General features: G+C 40.8%; 1 protein-coding gene across 2 annotated transcripts in view; it reads right to left on the reverse strand.

Moving 5' to 3' along the window:
* ZBTB8A (zinc finger and BTB domain containing 8A) overlaps nt 1-14,555 on the reverse strand; it is a 60,669-nt gene that overhangs the window by 10,670 nt on the left and 35,444 nt on the right. For both annotated transcript variants that reach the window (XM_055573787.1, XM_055573786.1), the window contains one exon: nt 705-1,528. In XM_055573787.1, the coding sequence (XP_055429762.1) occupies nt 705-1,527 (823 nt within the window). In that variant the 5' untranslated portion in view covers nt 1,528. The remainder of the gene's footprint in view (nt 1-704; nt 1,529-14,555) is intronic.

A 14,555-nucleotide genomic window follows, 5' to 3' on the forward strand; every position in this document is an offset into this window, starting at 1 on the left:
GAAATGAGATATTTCATGGTGTTGCATACAGAGTTACAGTACCAATGTTATATTTTTAAAAATTATGCATTTATATCTTAATAAAATCACATTTAATTTCTTTTAGGTATTAGGGCTGTGAACCTTTGCCAATATGCATGATTGCTCTATTTAATTTTTCTATATAAAAATACTCCTCCTGAGGGAATACTCAGAAAAAAAATAAACTAGTTAAAGTGAAAGTGTGATGTATAACTGAATCACTTTGCTGTACATCTGAGACTAACACAACATTGTTAATCAGCTGTACTCCAATATAAAACTTTTAAAAATAAATTGAAAATATGTTTCTTAAGGACTGAGCCATTTAAAAATAAATTAAAAATATGTTTCTTAAGGATTGAGCCATTTACAAAAGAGCTTTAAACATCTAACGGTAATCTAATCATCTACAGAAAAGCAGGTCTGGAAAATCATGGGTTTCTGACCCTCAGAACTCTATTGTTTTGACTTACTAAATTTATCCAATATTTTAATTTAAAAAATTTACCTTTTATGTATAGAAGAAGTACTTCTCTTCATTAGAGAAGTATGACCTTTTAAAAAGAAAAAAAAAACAACATACTTGGTTCAACTGCCCTAAAACCAAGGGCATGTTGAGACAGGGTTGATTTACACTGGAGTCTTGGAACCTGACTGAGAGGGCTAATTCTCTATTTGGGTACCTGGAAAACTTCTTGACGTGACATCAGATCCTTGACCATACTGATAGCTAACAGGAGTCGAGTCCATTTCCGCATTCATCTGTGCCTGTTCTTCAGACTGGGAGGTGTGGCTGGAAGAATCAGATGTCCGTGCTTCTCGCTTGCTTGACTTATAATGAGTCATTTCAGAAGACTGTGACAACCTCAGATGTTTGGACTTTTTAATGGAATCTTTCCTTTGTTCATGCTTGGTCAGAGGCTGTGGAGTATTCCTTTGGGAGGCTGGATGGTAATTATACTTACTCCAAGATTTCCCACTTATTATACCTGTTCCTTGATCTGGGCTTAGGTGAGAACGAGGAGAACTGCTTTCATCTTGCCAGCCACTGCTATAAAAAGAGGAGCGTTCTATTCCATTAGAATTGGCATCTTTATCAGAGAGGCTGAAATAGCGATCCTTTTCTTTCTCACTAATGTCTAACGAAGATTTAATAAAGGTCTTACATACACTGATGACATCAGTCATCTGAAGGAAGCTAGCAGCTGACATCACTTCTATGACATTCTGACCCGTGAGAGAGAGCTTGCCGGAATAGACAAAGTCCAGGATAACTGTAAAAGTGTCAGGAGAGAAGGCCTGAAATGTCGCTGTGGTTGGCTGACTTGTCTCCTTGGAGTTCTGAGAAAGAAGCATTTTAAAGTAGCCACTACTAGCAAATAAGACGTTTCGATGGGCTTTGAAGACCTTCCCTTCAACCAGAATACTGCAGTCACAGAATACATCCTGCCTGCGCTGCTCATTCAGTTGCTGCAGGAGGTGAGACTGATGAGAGGAGATCTCCATTCTAGAGAGGAAAAGACACAGTGGTTACCAACACTGGAGTAACACTGCTTCTCCAAGATGAGCCAAGTAAAACGACAGAAACCTCTGTCCTCTTTCCATTAAAAACACTTTCTCCTTAGAGAATATCATCTCCCAGACACAGAAGATAATAGGTTTTAGGATACCATGTAATACTCCTTTTATGTGGAAACTTAGTTCCCTGAGCAGGGATCGAAGCCATGCCCCTGGCCGTGGAAGTGTAGAGTCTTAACCACTGGACAGGCAGCGAAGTCCCTACTCTACTCTTGTGTGTGAGTGCTCAATCGTGTCTGACTCTTTGAGACTCCATGGAGTGAAGCCTGCCAGGTTCCTGTGTCCATGGGATTTTCCAGGCAAGAATACTGGAGCAGGTTGCCATTTCCTTCTCCAGGGGATCTTCCTGACCCAGGGATGGAACTGGCATCTCCTGCGGTCTTGCATTAGCAAGCAGATTCTTTACCGCTGAGCCACCCGGAAAGTCCTCTGACTCTTTGCAATCCCATGGACTATACAGTCCATGGAATTCTTCAGGCCAGAATACTGGAGTGGATAGCCGTTCTCTTCTCCAGGGGAATCTTCCCAACCCAGGGATTGAACCCAGGTCTCCCTCGTTGCAGGCAGATTCTTTACCAGCTGAGCCACCAGGCAAGGGTAGTTCATTCTACTCTTAGTTGTTTGATTTTTAGACAATTATTTGTTCAGTCACAGAACCTGGCTTGAGCATCAGGCCTTCTGCTATATGGTAAACTAAATAGGCTTCTTTCTTGCCTCTATGTAGTTTTTAACCTAAAGGGAGTATCAGCATTAAACAAACATTCATGTGGAGTTATAAATGACAAGTGCTAAGACAGAAGGCGGAGAAGGCAATGGCACCCCACTCCAGTACTCTTGCCTGGAAAATCCCATGGACGGAGGAGCCTCGTGGGCTGCAGTCCATGGGGTCGCTACGAGTCAGACACGACTGAGCGACTTCACTTTCACTTTTCACTTTCATGTGTTGGAGAAGGAAATGGCAACCCACTCCAGTGTTCCTGCCTGGAGAATCCCAGGGACGGGGGAGCCTGGTGAGCTGCCATCTCTGGGGTCGCACAGAGTCGGACACAACTGAAGTGACTTAGCAGTAGCAGCAAGACAGAAGGAGGGTGCTCTTGGTATAAAAGTATAAACTAGTTTAGATTGGGATGGAGTGTGTTAGGGAATACCTCTCTGAGAAGTCACATTTAAGTTGAGACCTCAAAGGCAATTAGGAATTAACCAGGTGAAGAATGAAGGGAGATGATTTCTGACTCCAGCAAAATGGTGCTCTAGAAAGTACTGAAACTTCTGGTCACAAATCTCTAGAGATGCTGGCTAAAATTCAGTCAAAACTTTAAAGGTACGGCTGAGTTGCTGGGGCAGCAACATGGGCTCTGGTTTTCATCAGTAACAGAAATTGGAACCCCCTAAGGGTTCAACCTTATTGAAAATGGAATAGTAAACTTTGCCCCTAAGTCCAGAGAAAAGGCAAAGAAAGTTTATCTTTGCAGGGCCTTGGTTGAGGGAAAAAAAGTCCCTAGGTGAGATATCAAATCCAAGGTTGTGCTTTGTGAAGTTGCTGGAGTCCAAATTTATTTTCCTTGTTTGGCGTGGAAAACTTAAGCTGAAAAATTAATATGGGAATGAGTCTTGGGCTGGTGGTGTCCGTGGGGACACCTTGCAGAAGCAAATGCCAAACTGCTTATGAGGGAAGCTCTCAGAACCCGAAAAAAGTGAAAGTGTTAGTCACTCAGTCATGTCTGACTTTGGGACCCCAAGGACTGTAGCCTGCCAGGTTCCTCTGTCCATGGAATTCTCCAGGCAAGGATACTGAACCAGGTGGAAAATAAACTCTGCTTAAACTGAACTCAAAGTCATTCTCTTCACTATATAGTGGCTGGCTCATTTCCAATATTGTACCACCATGATGTCTAATATCTCCTACCTTAAAAACTCCCCTTGATGGTTCAGTGGTTAAGAATCCGCCTGCCAATGCAGGGGACACAGGTTTGATCCCAGGTCCAGGAAGATTCCACATGCCTCGGAGCAACTGAGCCCGTGCACCACAACTACTGAGCCGCCGCGCTCCAGAGCTCCGCAACAAGAGAGGCCACCACAGTGAGACGCCTGTGCGCGGCTCAGAGTAGACTCCACTAGCTGCTACTACAGAAAGTTTACGTAAAGCAGTGAAGACCCAGTATAGCCAAATAAAAAAAATAACAAAAACATAATAAACTCCCATTGATTTCACATCTATTTCTAGCGAGAAATAGATTTCTACTCCAAGTAGATTTCTACTCCATTTCTCTGCTTGCCTTACACAAAATTCATTGAAAGAGTTTTTGTCTTGGTTTTTTTCATTTGCTAGCTTCACTTATCCTATTCTCATCAGGTTTTCATGCCCATCCATCAAAACCCATTTTTTGGAAAGATCATTATTAGTAACTTGCATGTTGTCAAATCCAATGGTCACTTCTTTGTCCTCGTTTCACTGACACAGTGGATCATCCTTTTCAACCTGAAACCCTTGTTTCACTTACTTGGCTGCCAGGATACCACTCCTTCATGGTTCTTCAATTGCCCACTCCTCAGTCTCCTCTCCTGATTCTTCCTTGTCTAATCTCTAAGTGCTATGAGATTCAGGACATGCTACCCCTAAATATGGCAACTTGATAGTGAATATTATTAACCGAAGGAGTCTGAGTAAATAGGCAGAAGCAGGAAGGTCACTCTGACACCCCCTCCCTTCTCTGCTGCATCAGATCACAAAACCCAGGTGAGAGGTGTCCTCCCTAGACACAGAGGAAAGGAGCCTCCTTATCTCAGGCAACGAAGGGATGCTAAGAAGAATCTGAACAAACAGGCTGTACTGAGTGTCCCCAGTTCACTGAGTTTACCTCTTACTCCTTATCTACCACATTCTTTCCCACGACTGTCCACTCTTCATCAAGCCTAGCAAAAAACACACAGATCTGTCTCTTTGGGTCTTCATTTCCTTCTGAAGCCTACTGTGTCATGTAAAACTAACTTTGAGTAAATTCGTATACATTTCTCCTGCTAATGTGTCACTTTAATTTTCAGACACAGGCGAGGAAGAAGGTCAAGGAAAATTTTTTCTTCTCTATAGCTGGAATGTCCTTGGCCTCAGGCTCAGACCTTTCCTCTACTTATATCATTCCCTACGTGATCTCATCCAGGCTCATGGTTTTAAATACCATCTTTGAGCTTTTAACTCACAGATTTACACATCTAGCCCCGACCTCTTCCCTGAACCCCAGACTTTTATATTTATGTGCATCACCACTTAGATATTTAATAGGCATCCTGAGCTCAACATATCCCAAACCATACTCTTCATTCATCCTCATCTTAAACCTGCCTTTTCTATGGTCTTATCCATCCCAGGAAATGGTAACTTCATCCCACTTATTTAGACCCAAAGCATCAAGAGTCATCTTTGATTCTGTGTTGTCAGCTTTACCTTCAAAATAAATCCAAAATCCTACCACTTCTGTCCACTACTGCAGATACCACTTCAGTCCGTCACCTATTATCAACAGCCCCCAAACTGCATATGGTAGGTGGTCAAGATGCGTTGGTTGAAACAATGAATAAATAAGTAGTCAAGTTAGGACTGAGTAATAGGTAGAAGTAACTGATTTGAAGTGAAATTGGCAGAATTTTAAATACTTTTTGGTACATACAAAGAAATATTTAACAAATATTGGTCATTTGTTAGTAACAGGAACTACTTAAAGAATCAGAATCCCCAAATCTTAAAAATGAAGATATCCTTAAAAAACCATGGGACATCTTTTGCACAAGAAGTTTTCCTAAGCTAGGTAAGGAAAACCTGATATAAATTCTGGTGCCATAAATACCAATTTAGGCATTTGTTGACCATGCAGCTTCATATGGACATTGAAAAGACCTGGGGTACCAGCATCTTCAAGGTTTTCTTGTTGAGTATTATCTTCAAGAAGTTGCTTTCTTCTTGTCCTCCTTATAGTTAACCTTGATGTCATGGAATCATCCTTCACAAAGTGCACATTTTCTCCAGGCTGCATAATACTCAAATTATGCTTATGCCATAATTATTATGTTAAAAAATAACCATGGATTAAAGACCTAAATGTGAGACTGGACACTTTTAATATAAAATTTCTAGAGGAAATCATAGGCAGAACACTCTTTGACATAAATCACAGCAATATCTTTTTTGATCTGTCTTCCAGAATAATGGAAATAAAAACAAAAATAAACAAGTGGGACCTATTTAAACTCAAAACCTTTTGCATAGCAAAGGAAACAATAAACAAAATGAAAAGACAACAGACGAATTGGGAGAAAATATTAATATCTGCAAGTGATGTGACTGATATGGGATTAGTCTCCAAAATTTACATACAGTTTATGACACTTAACAGCATCAAAACAAACAGCCCACTTAAAAAAATGGGTAAAAGACCTAAATAATCTCTTCTCCAAAGAAGACCTGAAAGTGAAAGTCACTCAGTTGTGTCTGATTCTTTGCGATGCCATGGACTATACAGTCCATGGAATTCTCCAGGCCAGAATAATGGAGTGGGTAGCTGTTCTCTTCTCCAGGGAATCTTCCCAACCCAGGGATTGAACCCAGGTCTCCTGCACTGCAGGAGGATTCTTTACCAGCTAAGCACAAGGGAAGCCCAAGAATACTGGAGTGGGTAACCTATCCCTTCTCCAGCAGATCTTCCCGACTCAGGAATTGAACTGGACTTCTGCACTGCAGGCAAATTCTTTACTAGCTGAGCTAAAGACAAACAGATAGCCAATAGGCACATGAAAAGATGTTCAACATCACTAATTACTAAAGAAATAGAAACTACAAGATATCTCTTTAAGCCACTCAGAATGGCTATCATAAAAAAAATTCATAAACAGTAAGAGCTGGAGAGGTTGTGGAAAGAAGGGAACCCTTCTACACTGTTGGTGGGAATGTAAATTGGTACAGCCACTATGGAGAACAGTATGGAGGTTCCTAAAAACACTAAAAATAGAGCTACCAAATGACCCTGCAATCCAACTCCTGGGCATATATCCGCAGATAAACATGATCCAAAAGGATACATGCACATCTATGTTCATTGCAGCACTGTTTACAATAGCCAAGACATAGAAGCAACCTAAGTGTCCACAGACAGAGGAATGGATAAAGAAGATATGGTACAAATACACAATGGAATACTACTCAGCCTTCTTTTCATTAAAAACAAAGAAATAATGCCATTTGCAGCAACACAGATGGACATAGTGAGTGTCATACTGAGTGAAGTCAGTCAGACAAAGAGAAATATAGTATGATATCCCTTATATGTGGAATCTAGAAAGAAATGATACAAATGAACTTACTTACAAAACAGAAAAGAGACTCACAGACTTATAAAAGGAAATTATGGTTGCTGGGGGGAAAGGATAGTTAGGGAGTTTGGGAAGGACATGTACACACTGCTATACTTAAACTGGATAACAAACAGGATCTAATAATGTATAGCCCATGGAACTCTACTCAATGTTATGTGACATCCTGGATGGGAGGGGGTTTTGGGGAGAATGGATACATGTATGGAGGTAAAGAACCGCCTGCCAATGCAGGAGACTTAGGAGATGCAGGTTCAATCCCTGGGCTGGGAAGATCCCCTGGAGGAGGACATGAAAACTGCTTCAGTATTCTTGCCTGGAGAATCCCAAATCCCATGGAGAGGAGCCTGTCAGGCTACAGTCCATAGGGTCACACAGTCTGAAGCGACTTATCATGGCACAGCATGGAGGGTTCCCAGGTTGTGAAGTGGTAAAGAATCCGGCTGCCAGTGCAGGAGATACAAGAGACTGGGCTGGGAAGATCGCTGGGTTGGGAAGATCGCCTGGAGTAGGAAATGGCAACCCACTCCAGTACTCTTGCCTGGAAAATTCCATGGAGCCTGGCTAGCTACAGTCCATCAGGTCGCAAACAGTTGGACATGACTGAGCGACTGAGCCTGCACACGAGCACGGATACGGGTATGGCTGAATCCCTTCACTGTTCCTAAAACCATCACAACACTGTTAATCCTCTATACCCCAATACAAAAGAAAAAGTTCAAAACAAACAAACAAACCCAAATAACAATTATATTTAAGATGCAATTTTTTAAATGGCATTTCATATCTTACACACTTTTCTCTCCTAGAATGAACGTGTGGAGTGTCTAATCTGAATACAGCAGCCAGAGCAACCTTTCTACAAAATGAAATCAAGTCACTTCTCTGCACGAAACCCTCCAAAGTTCCCCATTCAACCCCAAAGTGCCTCTCTTGACCTGCGAGGCCCTACCCCATCTGCATCCTGTCCCTCACTGTACCCCTCTGCCTGCATCTCCTCTGTTCTAGCCCTCACACACCGCATTCCAGCTCCAAAGCTCATTCCCAAACATTTAAGGCAAGTTCCTGCCATGAAGCCTTGTGGTACTATTCCCTCTGCTTGGAAATTCTTCCCCCAGATACACACATGGCTCCCATTCTCACATTTTCTGATCTCTGCTCACATGTCACCTTAACAGAGAGGCTTTATCATTCTATGCACCTCCCCCTACTCTTTATCCTCTTATTTGATTACTGTCTGTTGTCTCCTTCTAGAACTTAAGGTCCTCGAGAGTAGAGAGTTTGCCTGTTTTGTTTACTTATATTCCCAGGTCCCTGTACAGCACTTGAGCACACAACAGGTGCTTAATCAATGCTGTTGAATGAAAGAGTCAAAAATATTAAAAGATATAAGGAAATTGTTCGTTATAAAGAAGAATTAGGAGGCATGACAAGCAGGGAATTAGAACCCCCCAAATTTGAGTAAAACAGAATAAAAATCTAATAGGCTATTAAATAAGCATGTTTAAAACGATCAAAGATAAAACGTGACGTACACTAGCATATAGTCGTGAACACAGACGCTAGAACCAGGTAGCTTGACTGAAATTCTAGCTCTTTCACTTAATAGCTATGTGAACCTGGGCAATGTATTAATATTTAACCTTTGTATCGCTGTTTCCTTATCTGTAAAATAGAAGCAAAAATAAGCATTCATTTCATAGGATTACTGTGAGGACTGAATGAGTTGATGGACTGGGTTAGCCAAAAATTCTTTCAGGTTTTCCCGCAACATCGGCTGCAAAAATCCGAACGAACTTTTTGGCCAACCCAATATCTACAGCACTTCAAACAGTGTTTGGCATGCAGTAAGTACTTCACAAATGTGGTTCTTGGTGAAGTACTACTTCAGCTATTTTCCTTTTACTTTACTATTATTATCCACAAGAATGGGGGGAAAAAGGCAGGTTTGAAGAGGAATCAAATGAACATATGAAAAATATAAGTAATGAAATTAAAACACCTCATGCTGCAAGATGAGTGCCCCATTTGCAGCTTCATGTCCACATTCCTGGCAGGAAGAAGATGAAAAGACAAAAGGCAATTACCAGGCAATTTTTATCTTTTTTATTGGGCGGGGGGAAGGGTTTTCCAGATGCCACGTCCAGGGAACTTGCAACTCAACGACTAGAATCACGTCACCTAGTCTTTAGGTGTGCACTTTCACTAATGGTATATATCAGTTTCTACTTCTCAGTTTTTGCCAACACTTAATATCATCAGACTTTTTAAGTTCTGCCAATCTTATGGGCATACAATGGTATGCTATTGCTTTTATTTGAATGGGCTGAACAACTTTTAATGTTTGTTGACCTTGATTAAGTGAATTTCCTTGCTCATTACAATGTTGCTAAGTACAACTGCGTAACAGCTAACCACCAAAACAATGTTATACAATAATTAAGTATTTATTTAGCTCATGTGCTTGTGAGTTAGATGGGGCAGCTTGTCTGAAGTGGCTGTTACTACATGGTCTTACATCTTCCTCCTGGGACTAGGAGGCCAACCTGGACAATTTCTTCTCACGACAATGGCTAAAGGACATAAACCCAAGTGGAACTACATGAGGTCTCTTAAGGCTTAGGCTTGTAACTGCTACTGTGTTACATGTACTACGTCCTAACAGACTAAAGCAAATCACGTGGCCAAATCTAAAGTACAGAGGAGAAGAAATATCTTCTGGTCTGTTAGTGGGAAGAACTGCAAAGTCATATAGCAAAGGGTGTGAATGTTGGTAGGGGGTGATGAACTGGGGCCAATAATGCTGTCTACACAATATCCTTTCTTATTTTTTAAACTGGGTTATCTTTTTCTTATTGATTTATAGGTATCCTTTATATATCCAACAAACTAATCCTTTATCAGTTATAAGTCTTGCAGATATCTTCTCCTATATGTGGTCTGTCTTTTTAACTCCCTTAACGGTAGAGTTTTTTATTAAACAGCAGCTTTTAGTGTTAATAGGGTCAAATGTATCAGTCTGTTAACGTGCTTTCTCTATCTTGTTTAAGAAATCCCTATCTCAAGGACATAGAGTTTTTTTTTTTTAATTAACAAAGTTCTGTTTCTCACTTTTAGGGTTTTAACTGACTATTGATTTTGCATATGGTATTCTAATATATTTCATAAAGAAACCAATCTTTCTGGCACTATTTATTGAACAGAAAATCCTTTCCCTGCTAATTTGTAATGCTACTTCTCTTATATATATCTAGTTTCCATAAATTCATGGGTCTATTTCTAAGCTCCCTTTTTGGTTCAATTCATCTATTTCTCTCCCCCAATACTGCACAGCTTTAATTACTAAAACTCTAAATTGAGTTTAAATTTAAACTCCAAATTTAAACTAAATTTAGAAAACTAAAACTCAAACTCTCCCTCATAAGTCTCCTTCAAATAACATTAAAAAATATGATTGTCTCTTGTTCTTCTATATAAAAATTATAAGCTTATCATATTTCACTTTTAAAATATCCTATAAGGATTATTTCTGGAATTGAATTTAGAGATTAATTTATGTGAGGCCATACATCTTTATAATACTGAGTCTTTTTCTTTAAAAATATTCTTTCTTTTTTTTTTCTTGGACACACTTCATAGCATGTGGAACTTCCCCAACTAGAGACTGAACCTATGCTCCCTGCCATGGAAGCATGGAGTCAATCACTGGACCACCAGGGAAATACCTCTAATATTGTCTTATTATCCATGAATATGGTATAATTCACCACTCATTTAGGTCTTCTTTCATATTCTTCAGTAATGTTTCCTTATTTTCTTTATGATCTTGAATGTTTTTTGTTAGATTTATTTCTGTTGCTTATAGGTTTTATTGCTATAGTGAATGGGTTAGTAGGCTTCATGGGCTGAGTGGAAATGCTGCTAAAATCTTACCATTAAGAATGTTTAGGGGCTTCTCTGGTGATTCAGTGGTAAAAGAATCCACCTGCCAATATAGGAGACAGGGGTTTGATCCTTGGTCCGGGAGGATTCCACATGCCATAGAGCAACTAAGCCTGGGCACAATTATTGAGCTTGTGTTCGGGAGCTGAGGAATTGCAACTACTGAGCCCATGTGCAGCAACTACTGAAGCCCATTAGTCCAGATCCCATGTTCCACAACGAGAGGCCACCACAGTGAGAAGCCCGTACACTGCAAGTGGAGAGAAGACCCTGCTCATCACAACTAGAGAAAAGCCCGAGCAGCAACAAAGACCCAGCACAGCCAAAAATAAACAAACAAATAAATTAATTAAAAATTGGTATCATAAATGAGTGCTAAATTGTATTGAATGCTTATTCTGTTTTTATATGCTTTTTTTCTCTTAATGTGGCTATTGGTTTCCCTAGGGCTGCTGTAACAAAATACCATCAACTGGGTGACTTAAAACAACAGAAACATACTGTCTCACAGTCTGGAGTCTAGAGATCTGAAATCAAAGCCAGCAGGGCCAGGCTCCCTCTGAAATCTTTAAGAGAGGAATCCTTTGCTTGTCCCTGTCTTCTGGTGGCCCCAAGTGTTCCTCAGCTTGTGGCTGCAGAACCTCAACCTTTGCTCCATCTTCATAGGGCTATCTTCTCCCTGTGTGTCTCTGTGTCTCCACAGGGAGATCTCTCCTGTATCGTCACAATGTCTCCTTATAAGGACCCTAGTCATTTTGAATGAAAGCGCCATACTCCAGTATGACCTCATCTTAATTAATTACACCTGTAACAACCCTATTTTCAAAGAGGGTACTGTAGGTTCAGACTTCAATATATCTTTTTAGGAGGAACACAATTCAACCCATAACAATCTATTAAAATGATATATTACACTAATGGATTTTTTGGATATTGAATCATCTTTGCATTCCCGGAATACACACTAACCCAGTCTTTATTTTTCTACTTATTTAGAGGCTGAAAAGATAAATCTTGTGCTTTTTCAATTCTCCAATAATATATGTATAAACCAAGTAGTGGGTTGAATACCGTCCCTTCAAAATCCATGTCTACCTGGAACCTCAGGATGTAACCTTATTGGAAAGAAGGTCTCTGCAGATATAATTAGGATGAACTCATACTGGATTAGAGCATGTGTTCTAAGTCACTTCAGTCATGTCCGACTCTTTGTGACCCCATGGACTGTAGCTCTCCAGGCTCCTCTGTCCATGGGATTCTCCAGGCAAGAATAATGGAGTGGGTTGCCATGCCCTCCTCCAGAGGATCTTCCCGACCCAGGGATCAAACCTGTGTCTTTTATGTCTCCTGGATTGGCAGGCGGGTTCTTTACCACTAGCACCACCTGGGAAGCCCATACGGGATTCGGGTGGGCCCTAAGTCCAATGACTGGTGTCCTTATACCAAGAAGAGAGGATGCATAAATACACACAAGGAAGAAAGCCATGTGAAGAGGTAGAGATTGGAGTTACTCAACTACAAGTCAAGGAATACCTGCAACCACCAGAAGCTGGAAGGATTCTCCCTGGAGCTTTTGGAGGGAGTGTGGCCCTGCTGACACTTTGGTTTCTGACTTCCAATCTCCAGACTGAGAGAATAAATTTCAGTTGTTTTAATCCACCCACTTTGTGGTGCTTTGTTGTAGCTCACCCTAGGAAGCTAATATAAACTGCACGAAATTGCCAATATCAAACTGTAATAAATAAAAACAGTAATTTCACTTAGTTGACCTAAATCTTGATTTAAAATGAATTGGTGAGGGACTTCCCTAGTGGTCCAATGGTTGACTCTATGCTCCCAGTGCAGGGGTCCCAAGTTCGATCCTTGATCAGGGAACTAGATCTCACATGTTGCAGCTAAGAGTTTGCATGCTGCAACTAAAGATCCTGCCTGTGGCAACCGAGACTGAAGATCTCATGTGCCACAACTAAGACCCGGCACAGCCAAATAAATAAATATTAAAAAAACAAATAAATGAATTGGTGAAAAGGGAAAGTATTTGTTTCCATATTAACAGAAGAAGCTGTAGCTATTTAAAAGTTGCTATTCTAACTGTTTCAAAGGGCACTTTTGGTTACTGGCCTGTTATGTAATTTCCCTTCTGTTTACTCATTATTCTATTCCTACTACTTCCCCTACTCATTCAATACCTTTTTCTGGAAATAGCTCCTCAACTTTTCTTAAGAAGATCAACCTTTCAGTTCTTATGGGTCTGGAAGATACTCACTCGACTCATTACTCCAGAGGGCAACTTGTGACCTTGACCTGGCAAATCAGAGTACTGCATTCTCATGGCCAGTTATTGGTTTGGGGATGGACATACCAAACAAGGCCACAAAAGGAGGTTCAATCAAAGCAAGTCTTAGCATTTTTTATTGGACAACTAGGAAAGAAGACCAATCTTATGAGGATGTGAGCCTGCAGCTATGCAGATTTTCTGCCACCATAAGAGAACCTACATGAGAAGGGATCAACACTGGGGAAAGCAGAGCAGAGAAATAGACCAGATCCAATCGACATCATTTTTCTCTAGACCAGAGGCTGGTCATTCATTTCTGTAAAGGGCCAGGTGGGAAATATTTCAGGGTTTGTGGGTGTGAAAATGTGATTTATAATAAATATGTATTTTGGACTTTGTCCATGGTTCCTGGCTCACAGTTCTCCAAACCCCTGGAATTTTCTAAGCGGTGAGAGCAATGGGAGCATCTTGTGTTATATTATTCGAAATCACATCAGAGCCATGAAGGTGAAATGGGGATCTTGTTACTTATAACAAGTTCCTTTCAACCGTAACTGAGTTTATGTTAATAAGGTGACATTTTTTTTGACTATTTATTTGGCTGCACTGAATCTTAGTTGTAGCATTCAGGATCAAGTTCACTGCCCAGAGATTGAACTAGAGCCCCCTGCATTGGGAGTGCCAGGTCTTAACCACCAGATCACCAGGGAAGTCCCAATAAAGTAACTTTTGGAAGTCCCCTAAAGAATGGGGGATTGCCAGGGAGAACAATTAGTGGATTAACAGTCCCACTTCATGACCTCTGAAGAGGAGAGAGAGGCTGGAGGTTGAATCAATCACCAATGACCAGTGATTTAATCAACCACACCTATGTGATGAAGCCTCCATAAAAACCAAGAAGGATGGGGTTCTGAACTTGCAGGCTGGTGAACCAGAACTCACCCACTTGCCAGCTCCAAACTCCACAGACCAGAAGCTCCTGGTTTCAGCACCTGGTCCTATGTCTCTCTTCATCCAGTTGTTGATTCATGACCACTTAATACCCTTTGTAATGAACCAGTAAATTAACCAGTTTTCTGAATTCTGTGCTCCACTCTCGCAGCTTAATCAAGGAGGGGGTCCTGGGAACCTCTGATTTATAGCCAGTTGGTCAGAAGCATAGGGAACAATCTGACTTGTGATTAGCATCTGAAATAGGGGCACTCTTGTGGGACTTGAGGTTTGGGGGGAAAACCCACAAATCATAGTGGGTCATAGATCTCTTTCACAACAATTCAGCTTCACCACTATGTTACTCAACTCAGAGCATAAAAACATCTAGACAATATGAGAAGGAATGGGCATGGTTGTGTTCCAATAAAGCTTTATTTACAAA

This window comes from Bubalus kerabau, chromosome 3 (genome assembly GCF_029407905.1).
Source record: "Bubalus kerabau isolate K-KA32 ecotype Philippines breed swamp buffalo chromosome 3, PCC_UOA_SB_1v2, whole genome shotgun sequence".
Classification (NCBI taxonomy): domain Eukaryota; kingdom Metazoa; phylum Chordata; class Mammalia; order Artiodactyla; family Bovidae; genus Bubalus; species Bubalus kerabau.